The sequence below is a fragment of the Podarcis vaucheri genome (genome assembly GCF_965113315.1).
Source record: "Podarcis vaucheri genome assembly, chromosome: 1".
In the NCBI taxonomy this organism is placed as follows: Eukaryota; Metazoa; Chordata; class Lepidosauria; order Squamata; family Lacertidae; genus Podarcis; species Podarcis vaucheri.
The window spans coordinates 13,551,529-13,571,766 of record NC_138759.1 but is presented as its reverse complement, the minus strand read 5'-3'; the positions used below and the strand labels follow the sequence as shown (position 1 = coordinate 13,571,766).

The window sequence follows — 20,238 nt, the reverse complement described above, 5'->3', positions numbered from 1 at the left end:
AGCCTTTATAAAGAGGGCAAGCCAGAAGGGCACGGCCACCTATTCGGTACTGCCATCTCCACAGGGGCATAAGTGTTTTTTGTGTGGAATCTGTTGGAATCATCCCTCAAGTACAGCCGAGGGCAATACATTCAATCTTGCAAGAATAAAAGCATGTCTATGTTTTAGAATTGCTAGGTTATGCAGATAGAGTGCCAGAGAGTTGAAATGGGAAGGTGGAAAATAGTCAAACCGTGGGCAAAATTTCCTTATTGTCGCCAAGTTGTTCTGATGCTCGATATCATTTAGGCACTGACAAATTAAGACTGCTTGCTTTACTAAAACCCAAACTGAGTAGCTGTTGTGGCGATAAATGACAAAAGTGAAGTTTTTGATAGACAATTTTAGTCCAGGCGCTCTTGTGACAATCTTGAAGCACTAGAGTTATTAGACGTGATGCGTTTGGGACACAGGGTGGTACAGAGAAAAATTGCCTTAAGAACTTTGATTGGACAGCTTCCATAGATCCAAAGTGAGCCCCATATAATAACTGTGCTAGGGGTTTAGCTTGGAGCACTTCCAGGACTACTGGTATATGTTTACCAGCTTTTGTGTGGAAAAAGCGTGTCAGAATTTTGGCGCTTTGGGACGCTTTTTCTTTTGCACATGCTAGACTGAAGGCCATTGGCCTGATGCAACAAACTCCACTTGCGTCCTGATGGTTGCTACCACACTGAAAGGTTGATTCATTGCAAGTGCAGAAGGAACATTACATGGCAGATGAAAAAGTGTTGAACAGGCATTGACTGAAGACAGAAACTCATTTGCAGGTTACCATTTCTGTTTTCAGTTGGAAACATCCCGAGGAAAAATTAGAATAAAATATGGAGAGCATTAAAAGGAATTATTCTGACCGTATTTATAACACCTGCCTCGGAGGATGGCATTAATGGATGATGCATTGCTGGGAACCTTTTAAAATAGACACTGACCCACTTGTACGAGTGCATTAAAGGTCGACGTAGGCAATGTTCTTCCCGGTGTGGATTCTGCACCATAATTGAGACCACCTGCCTGCACCGATTACGTGAGCCATATTTGACTTCTCTTCGCATTCAGGCATTATCCCCGCTGCGACAAACAGTTCTTGTTTACATAGCAAAAAATAAAATATATATACATAAAAAGGAGTTTATTTTAGCTGCCATTTAATACATGTCAGCAGCTGGAAAATGAAAATGGGGAGCAGCCCTCCCAGCTTCTATAGAACTGTACAAGAAAAAATCTGAAAAATGAGGTTAGACACACAAGAAAAGGTTTTATTTTTTAAAAAAAGAATTATATCCTTGTTAGATTCCTAGATCTGCACAATACTTACCAGCAAGACTCGTATAGCCTATAAAGGAGACACACTATTCAGTTCCCAACCATCAGTTGCTTCATACATCTTGTGCTAAAAAATCTAATTATTCTGATTGTGTTTAAATAAAACACCAAAACACATTAAATTTTCAAACAATTTATTTTAATATGGCACCAGATCAAGAGCCCAATACGCTCTCCAGAAGGGGTGGTGGGCAAAGAACTGATATCAAACAATAATTTCCTGTTTTAGGCAACCCTGTCCCCACCAAAGACAATGGAAACTCAATTGTTGGTTCAAACAAGGAGAATGGGCCTTGCAATCTCAGATTTGCTTGATGTATACAAAGTATTACAGCAGAAGGTCATCAATGGGGGTTTGGGGTACATCTTAAAAAAAAAAACCTACTCCCTATTCAGTTTTGTATAAAACAAGCAGCACTTTGCATTTCCAAGCTCAATGTTTTCCCTGCACTTTGCATGCATTCCATGCCCATCTATACACCAAAAAAAGACAATGTAGATTGTGAGTGCAAATACTCAAATAGCATCGTGATAACAAGCTCTGAAATGAGCGCAACCTATTCCAGTCCCAATTTCTTAACTATTTTGAATTTGACAGTTATGCATCGTGCAATAGTAAATCTGTTCAGAAGGTCAGGTTCTAAATCTTAGGTCATAAAAGTTGGTGGATGTGATACATCCACACAACTGCATTTTGAGCCCCTCTCCCAGAAAGTGACTTAAGAGATCTTTCTTAAAACCACTTGTGGACCACCTGACATTATGCCTTGCTTGGTGCTTTGCTCCTGAATCCAGAAAAAGTTCAAGTTTGGGCTAGGGAATGCACACACACACACAAACACACACATCACAGAAGCATTCATCCCCTCCTTTATGTACACAAATATACAATAAGAGTTCAAACATCTACCAGTAGAAAGTTATCATTAAATGTACACTGAATTTGCTTTTTCACTACTGGGAATTGCAGGAAAGGAAGGTTGAGCTGAGTGGTAGGGAATGTGTTATGCACACAAAAGGTCCAGGGTTCCATCTGTTGGCTCCTCTGCAGCATCTTCAACTCAACAGAACATTAAATTGTGGAGCTGGGCTGAAGGAAAGAAATCTGAAAATCTCAGATTACGTTTCTGCTTTAAAGCTACATTTCGAAACTCTCACATCTGACATCAAAATGTAAACACTGACAAGCAAAGGCTTTTGCTTTCTCACTGGAAATGGCATAAACATGGTGGCTGCATGCTTGCAGATAGAAGGTGACATCTTCCAAGCCCTTAAAGTTGCCTTGATGGGTGGCCCTCTTTTCTGATTTTTGAGAGTTCTGATACTCAGGCAGCATAGAGTGCATGGGTAAGGTTGCCATATGTTGAAGAGCAAAAAAGAGGACACGTTTGCCAATGCCTAGGGTGGGATGGGGGAGGAGGTGCAGGAGAGAAGATGCTGGCTTACATACCCCTATGGTTTGATCCTGCAGGATCCCTTTTATGACTCTATGGGCTCAGCCTAGAAACTCTAACCACTGTTTCATGTTGGTTCTCAGGTCACTTATTGAGATAATCTTCTAAGACCCTGTTGCCCCTCCATATTAAGGTAAGTGAGCCACAGGATGGGGGCTTTCTGATGTGACAAGAAAAAAAGTTCAGCCTCATGACAGCACTCCCTTGGACAAACGGGTTCTTCTTCCAGTATATTGACTTTGAGTTTTATTGTTGTTTTAGCCTAATTGCATGCACGTTATTGTTTGGTATCATTTTAATCTCCTATCACATTGTTTGCTGCCTTGATTTATTTTTCTTTTATGGGAAAGAAAGAGACAGCTGTTGAAAATAAGTAAAGGAATAATAAAAAAATAATAATAATAAAAATTTAGTTATATCCCGCCCTCCCCAGCCGAAGCCGGGCTCAGAATAACCAAACACGCATGTCTGAATTAGCTCTTGTCCAATTTTGACACTCCTGGAACGGCAGTTCCTGAACACATGCATGCTCTCTGGGTACCAAAGGGGAAAAACGAGGACATTTGGCAAATTTAAAAAATCCGCCAGGACAGAAATTCTACCCCTGAAAAAGAAGGCATGTCCTTGAAAAAGAGGACGTATGGCAACCCTATGTATGGACTCCTCAATATCCTACTTCCACAAACGTGGCTCCACGCAGACCCCACCTTCTGCTAGACATGCAATTCCATGGCAAGCCTAGTTCCACTGCTCAATTAAGTAGGTAAAAGGTAAAGGTCAAGGACCCCTGGATGGTTAAGTCCAGTCAAATGCGACTTTGGGGTGCGGTGCTCATCTCGCTTTTCAGGCTAAGGGAGCCAGCATTTGTCCACAGACAGCTTTCCTGGTCATGTGGTCAGCATGACTAAACCGCTACTGGCACATGGAGGACCACGACGAATGCCAGAGTGCATGGAAACATGGTTTACCTTCCTGTCGCAGCAGTTCCTATTTATCTACTTGCACTGGTATGCTTTCAAACTGCTAAGTTGGCAGAAGCTGGGACAGAGCAACAGGTGATCATCCAGTTGTGCAGACTCGAACCACCGACCTTTCAGTCAGCAAGGCCAAGAAGCCCAGTGGTTTGGACCACAGCGCCACCCACATCCCTTACCTTTTCAATTAAGTAAAAACGGCCCTACCACTAGGAAGAGTGGACAAACCACCTCCAGCAGAGAGTGCTGGAAGGCAACAGGAGCTACCCTCTTGTACTGAAGCAAGAATCAGCTGCCACTCCAGGCATCTTCTGTTATATAGGAAAAAATGAGGATGCCATCTTGCCCTTTGCCCCAGGCTGGGCTGGCTCTGTTTCTGTGTACCAGAGGAAACGCAAACCAAGACTCATAGCTTGTGAGAAAACAGTTTGCTGATTGTATCCATCTGCAGGGAGCAGAAACAAGCAAAAATGATGGCGCAGATTGAGAGAGAGAAGCAAGGCTCTACACAATGAGTTCTTTGGTATGGAAAGAAAGGTAAGCATTGGGTCTGAAAATCCACAATGGAAGAACAATCAAGCACTTTGCAGGCTGTGAAATTGGTGCGGGTGGGTGTTTTAGCTGTATCTGTTGTTAATGCATGTTGTGGGTTGCCTTGAATCCTGTGCTAGGAGAAAGGAGAGCACAGAATAAAATACATAAGTAAACACTACAGAAGACATTATAAAAAAGGAGCAGAATTATGTTTTGGCATTTGGGAGGCCTTGTGGAAGTGGCCCCCATGGCTTATAAAAGGTAATAGCTCTTAAATCCTGGAGATCATGGGGAAATACAGACTTTTCCCCTTTTCAAGTGCATTATTATTATTATTATTATTATTATTTTGCAGCAGGGGCCAGGGGACCTGATGTCTTTGGACTTTGCAAACCTAATTAAACTATCAGCCTGTCAGACAGTTAATGCAGAAGGAAAGTGGGGATGATTTGCAAGATCAAAGTTATCATAATATATAAATAATGTGACCAGAGGAGGAATGACTGGTGAGAGGTGCGCAGAAAGAAGGAACGCCGTGGTGCATCTGTAACAGCAAAACTGAATGCCTTCATCTGCTCCAGATGCAAGAAAACATGTCTCTCCCACACTGGTCCCTACAGTTACAGCAGGCGCTGTAATTCTCCAGTGGTTTGACTTCACCGCCAAAGACAGACGGATGCTAATTAACCTTCACTAAACTGCCAAACTGAACTCTGCTACTGGGACTCTTTGAAAACAGCCTTGCAGCCATTTTTCCTTTGCTGCTAACCCACACATGTGGGTCTCTAGAGGATTAAATATAATCCTATATCCTCTTACCAATTATTTAGCTGTGATTCCCGCACTTGCAGGGAGTTAGACTAGATGGCCCTTGAGGTCCCTTCCAATTCTACAATTCTGCGATTCTGTAGTTGTAACTGTTTTATTTGTTTTATAACTGTGGTTCCCATCGCTGCAACCCTTGGACCTTAGGTTAAAGGGTGGGTAATGAATGCATTGCTTTATTCCCCCACCCGACTTATCCATAAGAGCAGACGACAGCAACAGCCAAAGTATCAAGCTTTGGTTAGTGATAAACCTCCTTGCGTTTGCCTGTTCCTGAAAACAAATCCTGAATCCAATCCTAATCCCATAATTCTGAAGTGCAACTTCCATCTCAGGCAGTTTGCTAAAAGGGGGAGAGTGCCCCAATTCAACCACAAACATCCTGCCTAAGTAGTTGTTTGCGCTATGCACGTAGATAACTGTACTTTGTATCTTGGAATAATTCCACATACTGTATGAAGGCAACATTACAGATGAACATTACTACATTAGAATATGTCATTAAGATTCTACTTGTATATATGAAGAAGCAAGCATTATATATCAATCGCTGTACAAGGCAAGCTGTTACCTATAGCCCATTTCACTACATTTTACTAAGCAATAATAATATATTTTGCATGCCAACCTCAAAGCTAAGCAAAAGTGCCCTCCAAAATCTCCTGGGAAGATCTACGGAGAGCAGCTAATATAATGCAATGAGTTTCCCCTCCCACCCCATTCCAAATACACATCTTTATCATAATCTACACAAGTGTCCAACAAGCCACGCTGCTCCGTATCTTTTCAACTGAATCCAGGAGCAGATTTTTTTAAAATGGAACTGAAACAAATTTAAAAGCAAAACTCCAATCTGCAGATTTTCAGCTTGGCTGCTGTTTGCAACAAATTAAATTTGGTAAAATGATGCTTCAGATTTTTAAAAATCTTTTTAAAGCGGTGATTCAAGGTTTTTTGAGGGGGGCACCTCAAACTTTGCATAAATACTCATGGTTTTTAACCCCTTGGTTTTCAACATTTTGGAATCAGGAACTCCAATCTGGAATTCTTCCATTCATTCATGAACGTGCAACTTTGCTTCAGTAAATGTTTCAGTAAATGTGTTCATGCGGCACTTATGTACCTGTTTCACACAGGGCAATATCCGTGAAAGAACCAGTATCTGGTTTTGCTATAAGCAATACTCATTGCTGCAAGCTTTTGAGTTTCTTTTCAAACATATCATTATGTAAATAAATCAGTAAGATGATGCTGATACTTAGAAAAAGCTTGGGTTTGTGTAGCTGGTAATACACTTTGAAATCATCACCATGCCTGTTCCCAGGGCCTACATTATGACCCAATGCAGCACATTTTCAAGACAGGACCACAATGGTCGCATCTAAACAGCTGGCTGATAAATCCTGTGCATCATGGCTGAATTTACAAAAACCCTCCCTTCCCCAATGTATGAAAGTTCTGTGATTTGACCCACAGATGCCAGACACTGGGTAGATAGAACATAGGGTTTTTAAGTCTTCTAGGCAAAGCTCATATACAACCCCTCTGCATTTGAATGGAACTTGTGCCAAGGATGCAATAAGTCCTGCTTGGGCGTTAATGCTCCTGTGTTTATCGACAGGGGAGTGATAACAAGTAACTCTGCCCACTAGTCTTTGTCAAAAGGGTGTGACTGCCTCAAATGAGTTTCTGTGCCTTCAGCTGCATGCAAGAAGGCTTCCATGTAAACCAGAACTCTGCAGAATCAGGGCATTTGGATTTCAAGGAAGCTTTTGCATGTACAGTCATACCTTGGTTCTTGAACGCCTTGGTACTCGTACGTTTTGGCTCCCGAACGTCGCAAACCTAGAAGTGAGTGTTCTGGTTTGCAAACGTTTTTTGGAAGTCGAATGTCCGATGCAGTTTCCGATTGAGTGCAGGAAGCTCCTGTAGCTAATCAGAAGCTGTGCCTTGGTTCTCAAATGTTTTTGGAAGTTGAACGGACTTCCAGAATGGATGACATTTGAGAACCAAGGTACGACTGTACAGCAGTATGTACGAAGACTCAGTTGCACTTTTCATTCAAGGGCACATGGCTGGGCCAATTGGCACGCACAACAAGGGAGCATCAATGCCCAGAGAAGACACTGATCTAAGGCTTATTAGTGGGTAGCACTGGTGGTCACACCCAGAGATACTGTCTGAGTCACACAACAGTTCTTTAGAGGTACATTTTGAGCATGGGTTTGCAAGTGTTGCAAACTGCAGACAACCCACTCACTGGATCAGAAAGAGCTGTCAGGTGGGAGAGGAGAAACTCAGCAAAAAGATAACATCACACATATGATGCAGGCACTAAATACAGATTTCCCAATCCCATGGATGCTCAGTTTGGATAATTCTCACCCTCATTCCTCCTCTTTGAGGGCGGAGAATAACTGGGCATCCAACGTAACTGGACATCAGCGTTGAGTGCCCGCATCCTGCATGACATTATATTTGTGATGGAGCGGGGGAGTGTATGACTCAGGCTTATCTCGTCAAACATCTGGAGAAGGAACATGACAACCAAGAAAGAGAATCTATTTCAAAGTAGTGGCACACAGCTTGCTGTCTACAGATTGGTTCATGCAGGCATAGCCATCACATGGCAACTGCAGCATCAAAGGATGGTTTGCATGTGTGTGAATGGGCCATCATAAATGAAACCCCAGGGATGGACCTTCAATATAACCCAATTCTTTTCAAGTGAGTTTGTACATTTGGCTGAGATTCCTCAAGGTCAGCTGATGAGAGAGAGTGATGGACATGCCTGTGTGAACCAGTCCTATGTGTCAGTACTAATGGGGATGTGTCTACATACAGACACCATCTCCTTAACGGGATCCAGATTCACTTTCCTTTCTTAAAATCAGTACCATTTTCTTGAACTCCACCTAGAACTGCCAAATTATTATAATTATTTTTATTTTTTTTTAAACCCCTACAACCTGCTAGGTAGACTGGCTTGTCTGCCCATTAGATCATGCCACTTTTCTCCTCCTGGAAAGAAGTTCGTGATGAGGATCTTCCTAGCAAAAGCTCCTTCTCATGAATCAGGCTTTCCACAAGGTCCTCCTGCCGGTAGTTATGGTAAACTTTCAAAAAGGCCAAAATGGTAATTCCGAGCCAAGTGAGCCAGGCAGCCCAAAGGCCAAACTAGAGAGAGAGAGAGAGAGAGAGAGAGAGAGAGAGAGAGAGTAACAAGGTCAAGCAATTCCTAATACCAATTTATTTACAGTGCTACCTTGGTTTAAGAACAGCTTAGTTTATGAACAACTTGGATTAAGAACGCTGCAAACCCAGAAGTAGGTGTTTTGGTCTGGGAACTTTGCCTTGGAATAAGAACATGTTTCACTTCCTTTTGAGTTTGTTCCATTTGTAAATTGAGTCCCCCACTACTACTATGGGAAAGCGCACCTTGGTTTAAGAATGCTTTGGTTTAAGAACAGGCTTCCGGAACGGATTAAGTTCGTAAACCAAGGTACCACTGTACATGCAAGTCTGTTTATACAGGGAGGTTTTTGACTGAATTATACAGAGGTGGCTAACATGGTGCCTTCCAGGTGGTATTTGACTCCAACTCCAACTGAGAGGTAGTGTGGTGTAGTGGCTAGAGTGTTGGACCTGGACGGGCAGAATTCAAAATTCAGTGAAGCTCACTAGGTGACCTTTCTCCTGGCTGGTTTCAAAGTTCAGATCTGCAAAGTTCAGATCCATGCAAATTTATCTGAATAATGACCATCTTTTGTTTCTTACGTTGCCCCAGAAAGTGTGATTTTGATAGATCTTCCTTTAAATGCATACTGAATTGAATTTCTACCCCATCCTGATGAGGGATGCTATTTTTTATTCCCAGAGAAGACAAGATGACACTGAGAACCTTTCCAGAGATCGATCAGTCAATTAATCAATCTCTTTATTACAGCCAATAATCAGTATTCCTTTCCAGAACTGCAACTTATCAGCTCTATGGACAAACAAAGAGACTTTGGTGGAAAACACTTGACTTACCTGTGTGATGGCAAACTGGTCGTAGAATGCTGAGTTTTCTAAATTCAGCTCAAGATCTATATCCTGTAATTCTTCACAGCTAGAGGGAGAAGACATTTTGGATGAGGGGGAGGGGAGGAAATGAAAATCATTTCAACAATTCCAAATGACCTTTTCTGAGCTCCAGCTGAAACAGACCTCTAAATCCTGTCCAATAAAGCTCCATTCCCAAGAAGCAATAGCCCACTGCCATATATAACAACTGGATGACAACATCTTCATTATAAAACAATCATCCTGGTATCCTTGAAACACAGATAAACTTTCATATTGCAGCCTCTGTCTCTCAGCGCATGCCACTGAACCAGTCAGAGTTTATTGCAGTTTGATCTCAACCAGAAATAATGGAGCAAAGGCCAAAATGTCAACGTCCCTTCAAATAGTTTGCCAACTGTTCCCACTTTGATCAATTTCCTGCAGATTAAGAGAAAGAGAGAAGCTGTATGAATGTTTCATCCGTGTCTGCATTCTGAAACTAAATTGGGTCTCTAATCTGGCAGGACCATTCAATGGAATCGTAAAAAAATTAAAAAATAAAATAGGAGACCAGCATGCATTTTGGCCATTGCACAATAATTGTGAAATGGATACACAAGGGAGTTTACAGCCACAATTAGCACAACATACCAGCCTCGGCATAAGAATGTAAGAAGAACCTTCTTGCATCAGACTGAATTGACCTCTGGCCAGTGTGGTGTAGTGGTTAGAGCTTTGACTATGACTTGGGAGAATCAGGTTCAAATTCCTTCTCAACCATGAAGATCACGAAGTGAACTTGTCCCGTCAAGATTCTCTCAGCCTAACCTACCTCGTACCTGCTCCTTGATCTCATGAACCATCAGGCCAAATTTGGTGGTGATCGGCTTCTTGAGTTCAGGAACCATCGTGCAAAATTGGGTTACATTGCAGTTTTGAAAGGTTGAGTCCACCATCTTGTCCGATGGTATCCCAACACAGAGTTTACGAACTATCCTTGAGTTCAAGAATCATCATGCCAAACTGGAGGAGACCTTTAGACCCATAAGCACCGTACATTAAAAAAAACACAGAGAGAGAGAAACACTGGTGGTGCCCCCCCAGACTGACAATGACTACTGGGGGTGAGAAGCGGAAAAGCATGCAATGCAAATAAAGCAAAAATATGCAGGGGAAGTCCTCCATCTTACCTAAAACCAGCAGTTGAAAAGCCTTAAGCTCTTCTATTTTTCCCCACCGACTCAACCACCCACACAGACAATCCCCACTTTGGTATCACCCCACAATGAAACTGAGTTATGAGCCTCCATTACCTTTTGACATCACCAGAGAAGACTTCAGAAGAAAGGGGTGTTTGCATGTGTGTGTGGTTTTTGTTTTGTTTGTTTCAGATGCTCCAGAGCAAAGAGTTGGTCAGATAGAGTCTGCCTATGGGTGGTTTTGGGTTGGTTTGTTTACAGGTAACTTGGATTTTTACTTGGTGCTGTGAACAATTCCCCGGGGTTCTGAGGTTTCAGAAGGCCTCTTCTCTTTCTTTCTTTCTCTGTCTGTCTCTCTCTCTTTTTCTCTCCTTCCTTTCCAGTGTTGTCAGCCATCTTGGATGCTTATCCGAATATTCTATTAGTCCAGAGATTTTTTTGTTTTCAAAAAAAACCTCCCCTTTTAACGGAATATTCGAATAACCGTTGCAGCCCTAAACAGAACATTCACTAATGGCATTTTACAACATATGACAAAGTGAAACAAAGTAAATGCTTTAGCAATGCAGTTTATCTGTATCATATGACATAAAATGTCACCATTTTATCTTCTACTTTATGAGCCAGTGGATTTTTTTTTTTATTTAAAAAAAGCATGAAGGGAAAGAAATTTAGACTCTCAATAAAAAATTTTCTAGTACCAAACACGCAGAGTGGTTCAATACGCTGGATAATTTCTTAATTGTGCAATATTCCTGGGCTTTAATACTCTACAACAGTGATAAATTTAAATTGCAGCCTGGAAGCATTTTAGATGCACATTCCTAGTTGCTTCTGAAAATCAACCCCCACCCCCATCCCTTGCCAAGCTAATTCAGTTGTGTAAAGGAACAACAGCATTTTCCCCACCCAATCCCAATGTGGATTACTGCCCTTTACTATGAAGCAAATTACGTCCCATTTTCATTTATCCAGAATAAGATAGGTGCGTATATTTCAGATTTTTAGATAGGCTAGTACTAGCTCATGGCCAAAGAACCTTTCTTCAATTTGGGGGCCACATGCCATTCTGTGCAACCTTCTGGGAGTCATGGGTCTGTGATGGGCGGGGCCAGAGGGAAAAGTGGGTGGAGCAACAAGTGTGAAATTCACCTTTGTAGGCTACTTTTTAAGCACACTCACGAGTCCCTCCCTCACCTCCACCATCCCTCTCTATCCTCCAGCAAAAAGCGCTATTGGTGTTCAACAGCACATTCTAGCCAGGCAAAACCACTCAAAGAGAGTGGAGAGAAGGGCTGGGTGAGGGAGGGACATGGCTATGGAGTGGTGTGGTCTGAGGACAGTTCCAAGGGCCACATAGAGAAGCCTAGGATCCCCTTGCCTGGGGTTCCCCACCCCAAAATGAGCTTAAATCTTTCAGGATACACATCAAGTCCTGGATTTTGAGGGACAAGGAATATAATAGTAGTAATCAAATGCTCTGCACATCCAAATTTTCACTTCCCATGTGGTATAAAAGTGCTTAACCATTCTTCCTTCCCCTCCTTCCATATCTTGCTTTGTTTGACGAAGGGTGCTGCAGTTTCAAGGTCCAAACTGCCATATTCAATACAGGACTGGCCTCTAGTAGTCTTCTTTTTCACCCCCCTCAAATCACAGAAAAGGGGGAAGTTAACTTCTCCCATTTCAATGCTGCTAGATAATTCTTAAAGGCACTGGATCTCTGTCCTGTGTTGCATCTGACAACGTAAGCCAAAGAAGGGGCAATTTCTTCTTCCGTTGGCCTCGCTGTAGCTACCCATCATACCATTAGGAGATTATTTCCAGCTCACACCTCTTTTTGCCTGTTCCCCTTGCTTCCATACCTGCCCTTCGCTTATTGCCTCCCGTCTATCTGAGTGCATGCATCAATGGGAAGCACCCTCCCCTGCCACACTCACCTGTTGGGCATGCTTCCTTTTTCAGTAATGGCGTCACACCACATGTTAAAGCCAACGCTTACAATCGTGCTGGCGATGAAGATGACGAAAACCACAAAAGCGCTGATGAGCAGATTCAGGAAGGCGTAAAAGAAAGAGCTGCGAGGGGAAAGTGGGAGGTGGGGAGGAGAGAAGAAAAGGGAATTATAACTCGTAAGCAACGTTTACCAAAGCAAAGTAAGCAAACGTGATCCGCCTGGAGCAGGAACCGGCAAGCCACTCCAGTATCCCTGCCAAGAAAACTCCATGGACAAAGACAACAGGCATATAAAAGTTATGACGCTGGAAGATGAGCCCCTCAGATCGGAAAGCGTCCAACATGCTACTGAGGAAGAGCGGAGGACAAGTACAAGTAGATTCAGAGCTGATGAAGCGGCTGGGCAAACCAAAGCCGAAAGATCGCTCAGTTGCGGATATGCCTGGAAGTGAAAGAAAAGTCCAATGCTGTAAAGAAAAATATTGCATGGGAACCTGGAATGTAAGAACCATGAACCCTGGTAAGTTGGATGTGGTCAAAAATGAGATCATAAGAATAAATATTGACATCCTGGGCATCAGTGAACTAAAATGGACGGGAATGGGCAAATTCAATTCAGATGACCATCATATCTACTACTGTGCACAAGAATCCCGTAAAAAAAAATATGGAGGGTCCCTCATAGTCAATAAAAGAGTGGCATCTTAAAAAGCAGAGACATCACCTTGCCAACAAAGGTCTGTATAGTTAAAGCTATGGTTTTCCCAGTAGTGATGTATGGAAGTGAGAGCTTGACCATAAAGAAGGCTGATCGCCGAAGAATTGATGCTTTTGAATTATGGTGCTGGAGGAGACTCTTGAGAGTTCCATGGACTGCAAGAAGATCAAACCTCTCTATTCTGAAGGAAATCAGCCCTGAGTGCTCACTGGAAGGACAGATTGTGAAGCTTAGGCTCTAATACTTTGGCCACCTCATGAGAAGAGAAGACTCCCTGGAAAGACCCTGGTGTTGGGAAAGATGGAGGGCACAAGGAGAAGGGGAAGCAAGTCCTGAGTGCAACAGCATTCGCCCCACTAGGGATTTCCAGCTACTGCTATTCAGAAGCATTAATGCCTATCGCTGTGGAGGGAGAACATAGGCTAAGGTTACCAGACATCCCTGTTTCCCGGGGACAGTCCCCAGATTCACACATCAGTCCCCATACAAAATCCATTGAAGTTGAAAAGTGTCCCCGGATTCATTGAAAAAAATCTGGTAACCTTAACATAGGCCAGTAGACATCAACAGCCCTCTCCTCCATGAATTATTGCAATCCTCTTTTAAAGTCATCTAAGTTAGTGTCCATCACTGCCTCCTGTGGCAGGGAGTTCCATAGTTCATGCACTTTCTTTTACCTATCCTAACTCTTCCAGCATTCAGCTTCAACAGATGTCTGCAAGTTCTAGTGCTATGAAAGCGGGGGATTTTTTTTTCTCTCTCTCTATCCACCTTCTCCATGCCATGCATCATTTTATAAATCAATTTGTCGGATCCTCTTTCAAAGTCATCCAAACTGGTAGCCACCAATTGATGCCTCTTATGGGAGCAAATCCTGCAACTCTGTGTTTACAGCACCAGAGCACCAGTTCAGATATGTCTGGAATGCTAAAAGTTTTCTCAGTGCCAAGGCAGCAAAATCCAGAGGAGGCGCTCCTTTGCCTTTTGACAGATTGATACTGACAGATCTGGGTTTAAGAGGCCTATCCCACAATCTCCTTCCCCATTCCTATGTATTTTTGGTGGCAGACCTCAAACATTTCCTTTTAGCCTAGGCCACCACAACTGGGCTGAATAGGGGGTATTAGTCAAACCATATGAAGAGTACTAGGTTGGGGGAGGCTGGCTTATACTTTGTCCATGCTCTGACTTGCAAACAAATCAGTACTAAATAACATGTGAGGTTTGTCAGAGTTTAGTATTGTGTAGCAGCTTTCTGTTTCACAAATAAGCAGCAACTAGGGGAGGGACGCGTGTGGCGCTATGGGTTAAACCACAGAGCTTAGGGCTTACCGATCAGAAGGTTGGCGGTTCGAATCCCCGCGACAGGGTGAGCTTCCGTTGCTCGGTCCCAGTTCCTGCCAACCTAGCAGTTCGAAAGCACGTCAAAGTGCAAGTAGATAAATAGGGACCGCTCCGGCAGGAAGGTAAACGGCGTTTCTGTGCGCTGCTCCGGTTCGCCAGAAGTGGCTTAGTCATGCTGGCCACATGACCTGGAAGCTGTACACCAGCTCCCTCGGCCAGTAAAGCAAGATGAGCGCCTAATGGTCAGGGGTCCCTTTACCTTTACCTAGGGGAGGGTAGATGGACCCAGACTGTAAGCACAGTGTCGGAGAGGAGGATTTATCCAGTACAAGGTAGGGAGAGGTTGTTCTCATCACCACAGTAGTAGAATTCAGGCCTATTCAATGCAGCTGAATGTTGGAAAAATTGAGAGAGACTATTATTGATTCATTTATTTACTAAATGCATATTCCGCTCTTCTTCCCAAAGTAGGCAAGGATGGTAAGCAACAACTTTAAAAATGTCCCACTGCAGATGCAGACTGGAAGAGATCTCAGTTTAAAAGGTCTGCTAACCAGGAGCCAAAGGGACAACAGAGACTGCACCTGTCTGAATGGGGAAAGTGTTCCAAAGGGCAGGTGCCACACCACTAAAAGCCTGATTCCTAGTTTGTGTGGAACGGACCTCCTGATATGAGGTCTCTGCAGAAGGCCCTCACCAGCAAGCAGTGATCTATTGGTCATAGAAGGAGTGAGACAATATTTCAGGTATCTATCTCTCAAGCTGTATACAACTATATGCACCCAAACCAACACCTTGAATTTAGCCCAGTAACCCTAACCCTATCACACACCCCACTCAGTCTGCTCTTTGCCAGGCAAAAAAAACCAAAACAAAAAACCCAGTTTCTTCAACCTAGATAGCCAGTGATATGGAAAACAAATCCCATTATGAAAGTTTGGAGAAGCTGGGAATGTTTTGCAGATGTTCTACCTTCCTCCACCTTTCTTCAGATGGTGGCTAGACTTGGAGCAAGGCCTCTCGAGGCTGATCTTAAAATCTAAACAGTTTCATGCCGTAGCAAGTGGTCCTTTGTGTATCCAGGTTGTAGGACAGCTTTCTAGTTTAAACACTTTGATCATCCCCGGAATATTACAAGCTGGATGCCTGCCATTGTAATCACACCAGTTTATTTGTAAGCCACTTTTCTGCAAAGCGTGACTCACAGCATATCAAACTAACTGCAATAAATGTAACAATCCAAAAAAACATACATACTAAGAAACTATTAAGAATTACCATAAGCTCACTTATGTAAAGCAATATAAGTAAACTAACCTAATTTATGAGCTTAAACCCAAACAGGACAGAGAATAATGGCAGCATAGCAAATTGCAGGCAAGAAATCAGTAATCCAAAACTACGTTCCATAGAAGCTCACCATAATTTGGCCACCACACCTTTCCATTCTGACAGCCTTGCCTCTGATCTGCTAGTTAGACGCCCATGGACAAAATCATCCACCAGGCCTATTGTGAGTTTAAGACAAGTCTTGTGGATCACCTGATGTTGTCGGACAACAAAGCCTATCATCCCTGAACATTGGCCATGGCAGCTGGAGCTGATGAGAGCCAAAGTTCAGCAATGTCAGGAAGGCAGCCAGTTCACCATATCTAATTTATGGAAAGCTTCATCTTCATCCACCCCCTGCCCGTTCTTGCAACCTGGACCAGTTCATCTTACACAGGTGAACACGTGGACAGGCAAAGACCTCTTCATAGCTTGTGGTACTTTGAGCTAAATTGCAGCACTCCAGAGAGATCTCGAAAGCCAGCTGAATGCAGTGTATAAAATATTACCAGTGCTGCAGGCACACATCACCATGGAGATCAATGGTACATTCTATTATAAGCCTGTGGTTTGGATCACTTGCCCAAAGCCTCTGGAACTGTCTGCTCTGCAGACAATGTAACAGAACATGTTGCCTGCTTTTTATCTTCTGGTTGTCATTTTGCTTGGGACTAACTGGGGATGGGAGGTACCATATTTGATCTTAAGAAAATAGAAATTTGCCTAATGGAGGTTGAGGCTCTTGAGTTCTCCTGGTTGCTTGCAGACATTTGGAGAGAAAAGATCTCACCATAAATAATCTATTTTTTATTATTATACATGTATATCCCACCTTTTCTCCAAAGACCAGGGTTCAAATCTCCTCCCCCTTTCCATTTTATCTTCACATTTTATCCTGTGAGGTAGGTTAGGCTGAGATACAGTGACTGCCCCAAAGTCATCAAGTGGCCTTCAGATCCGAGCGGGGATTTGAACCCTGGTCTCCCAGGTCCTAGTCCATCTCTCTAACCACTACTCCACACCGGCTCTCAGCAATAATAGCTAGCTCTCCCACTTTTCCAAAGGAAGCATAGAAATGGAATATCTCAGAGATAGCTAATTTGGTGCCCCCACCCCAGAAGCGGTAAGAGTCCAGCTTTCACCAGTCCCAGACAATATGGCTGACAGTCAGGGATGATGGGAGCTGTAGCCCCAAAAATTCGGAAGGCACCATGTTAGGTACCACTCGAAGAGCCAGTTGTGGTACTGAGACCATTAAAAAAGAATCAAAATTGGCTTTGGGGGGCCCAGAGGAGGTGGGTGAGCCAGGAGAAGGTGGGATTCACTCAATGTAGGAGAAAACCTTTAGAGTGCCATCCCTGCCTTTCAGCTCTTGGGATGAGAAGCACCATAAACAGAAGGAGCTGCTGTCACCAACAACATCAGCATCAGTTGTGCATGTGTTTGCTTGTTGTTGTTTTAATGTTATTGCTCTTATTTTGTAACGATATGTAGCAGAAACCATTATACATCAAACATCCTTGCAATAAGACCACAGGTATGAAGTTTACGGCATGTAATGCCTTAAGAGAAAATATTATGAAAATGATATACAGGTGGTAAAGGTAAAGGTAAAGGTACCCCTGCCCGAACGGGCCAGTCTTGACAGACTGTGGGGTTTGTGCGCCCATCTCACATTTATTAGCCGGGGGCCAGCGCTGTCCGAGGACACTTCCGGGTCACGTGGCCAGCGTGACATCGCTGCTCTGGCGAGCCAGAGCCGCACACGGAACGCCGTTTACCTTCCCGCTGGTAAGCGGTACCTATTTATCTACTTGCACCCGGGGGTGCTTTCGAACTGCTAGGTGGGCAGGCGCTGGGACCGAACAGCGGGAGCGCACCCCGCCGCGGGGATTCGAACCGCCGACCTTTCGATCGGCAAGCCCTAGGCGTTGAGGCTTTAGCCCACAGCGCCACCCCATTCAAGCTTGCAAAAATCTATCATTTGCCCGATAATAAATGTTGGAAATGTAAAGAAACTGAAGGTACATTATTTCACCTTTGGTGGACATGCCCAAGGATTAAGGCTTTCTGGGAAATGATATATAATGAACTGAAAAAGGTATTTAAATATACCTTCTTGAAGAAACCAGAGGCCTTTCTCCTGGGCATAGCCAGCCAATTGGTGTTAAAGAAGGACAGAAATTTCTTTATGTATGCTACAACAGCAGCAAGAATACTCATCGCAAAGTATTGGAAGACACAAGATTTACCCACTTTGGAAGAATGGCAGATGAAAGTGATAGACTATATGGAATTGGCGGAAATGACTGGTAGAATCCGAGACCAGGGAGAAGAGTCGGTAGAAGAAGATTGGAAGAAATTTAAAGACTATTTACAGAAGTATTGCAAAATTAATGAATGTTAGAATGATGTTTGAATGAAGTTAAGCGGTTTCTAGCTGTAATGATATAAAAGAATATGGAAAATTGGATTTTTAAATAGGCAAAAATTTAATGTTATAATATATTAAGATCAAAGATCAGGATAATAAGGAGGGAAAGAAATTGCTGAATTAATTAACTGAATTGGAATACAAAAAAGGGAGGTATGAGGAGGTCAGGGAAACAAGGATATGAATGTAAGATATGGAAAGGTTGATCTTTTATTTTTATTTTTTTATCTGTGTACTTATTCTGTATTTTTCTTGTATTTTTATTTTTGTCTTTAATTCTTGTATTTTTTTCTTTTATGCAATTCCTTTGTCTGAAACTTTAATAAATATTTATTTAAAAAAAACATCCTTGCAATAAGAAGAAAACAAATGAAATTTTTAAAAAGAGGAGGGAGGGGAATAAAATGGGAAATGAAATTACAGATAAAGGGGCGAGGACGGCATAGCAAAACTCTGTAATACCTTGATTAAATTAAAAGGAAAAAATGTAATTTATGTTGCCATTCCAGAAATGTAAAAATGCCCACCTCTCAATGAATTTGTTCTCTTTTATTATTAAGCATTGTGTTTCTCTCAAGCGTTAGCTCTATCATTAAGATAGTTTCCCCTAACCAAATCGTTATGGTAGGGGGATGTCTTCTCATTTTTTGTGCAATTCTGCTGTGGTTAGCGGGGTAGCAATCAGCTGTAAATCAGTATTAATGGTTTCAGGGTAGAGTATCAATAGGGGAGCTCTTTTAGGGTATCTTGGGAAATCGCAGCCTGTACACATTCACATAATATTCAGTACATCTGCCCAGAAAGGCATTCATTTTCCGCAACTCCAAAAGGTATGCATTAAATCCTCCTTTGTTGTGTGCATGTTTTAAATGGTCGTTGTGTGTGTGTGTGCAGTCCAACCCCCTATGCTGAGCTGCAGTCCTGGGCACCCCTCCCCAGCCAAAACCTATCTAATCCAGCACCCTGTCCTACAGGGGCCGACCATTGAGGCTTTATTTCAGAACAGGCAAAGGTAGGGGGTAACCGGACTGCATAGAGACCCCAGCTCAGTGGCGTAGCGTGGGGGGTGCAGGGGGGGCCGGCCGCACCGGGCGCAACATCTGGGGGTTAGGGTTAGGGGGCGCAAATCCACGGGTTAGGGGGTGCAAATCCACGGGTTAGGGGGCGCAAATTACTTGCCTTGCCCCGAGTGCTGACAACCCACGCTACGCCACTGCCCCAGCTCATCCTGCTGCAAGCCTAGAGGAATGCGCACGGAGCCTTTTCGCCTGGAGTCTGGCGCGCAAGGCATCTGGTGGGCGACGGGGAGTCTCCGTTTCCGGGGGGGGGAGGACCCCTCCCGCTCTTTTAAGCCAGCTCCCTCCCTTCCCCTCCTCTCCCCTCCCTCCCTCCCCGGCCGCCACTTACTCCTCGTGGCCTTTGCAGAGGAAGAAGAGCGTCCTCCAGGCCTGCACTGCGGCGAGCAGCAGCGAGAGGAGGCCGGCGAAGAGGCTGAATCGGCAGGCGGACTCGGGCCCCCACTCCTGCACGGTGAAGCGCTGCCGCTCGGCCGTCAGGTTGGCGTTGAGCCACATGCCCTCGGTGAAGAGCAGGCAGCGGCCGTGGAAGTCGTTGCTGTTCTCCGACAGCGGCACCACCACGATGAAGCTGAAGAGGAAGGCGAGGAAGTAGCAGGTGCACTGCGCGAAGAGGAAGTTGCTCAGCGCCATGGTCGCCAGCCTTTGCTGCCTGCCTGCCGCCGCCAGCCGAGGAGAGAGGAGGAGGAGGAGGAAGGCAGCAGCCCGGGGAGCGAGAGGAGGATGCGCAATGGCGAGCGCGCCTCCCTCCAGCGCCGCCCGCGCCGACCCAGCAAGGCTGGCTGGGTGGATGGATGGATGGATAGGTAGAGGAGCTCAAGGGCAAGACGGGGCGGGGCTCGCCGGGAGGTTTAGACCCCCGCACCCTTTTTGTGAACACGTGGAGCTACCTTCTTGCGTGGGTATGCCTTTCAGTTTAGGTGTTAGCAAAGCAGGGAAGGGCAAGAGGGTAGGGGATGGGCCCACACAGAATCGTGCATGGT

General features: G+C 44.0%; 1 protein-coding gene across 1 annotated transcript; it reads right to left on the bottom strand.

The window, feature by feature from the left end:
- Window positions 1-1,482: 1,482 nt before the first annotated feature.
- On the bottom strand, window positions 1,483-19,980 carry TMEM179 (transmembrane protein 179). Its single transcript, XM_082219817.1, has 4 exons — window positions 19,587-19,980; window positions 12,339-12,476; window positions 9,185-9,263; window positions 1,483-8,329 (listed from the first exon to the last, which is right to left on the bottom strand). Exons 1-4 carry the CDS (start codon window positions 19,886-19,888, stop codon window positions 8,150-8,152), a joined length of 699 nt encoding a protein of 232 aa, XP_082075943.1. The 5' UTR covers window positions 19,889-19,980; the 3' UTR covers window positions 1,483-8,149.
- Between the last annotated feature and the right edge of the window lie 258 nt (window positions 19,981-20,238).

Coding starts and splice junctions, on each gene's coding strand:
- TMEM179 (XM_082219817.1), bottom strand. CDS start 19,888: ATGGCGCTGAGCAACTTCCTCTTCGCGCAGTGCACCTGCTACTTCCTC. Junction 9,264..12,338: donor AAAGGAAGCATGCCCAACAG/GTGAGTGTGGCA, acceptor TTCTCCCTCTAG/CTGTGAAGAATTACAGGATA. Junction 8,330..9,184: donor ACCAGTTTGCCATCACACAG/GTAAGTCAAGTG, acceptor CTCTCTCTCTAG/TTTGGCCTTTGGGCTGCCTG.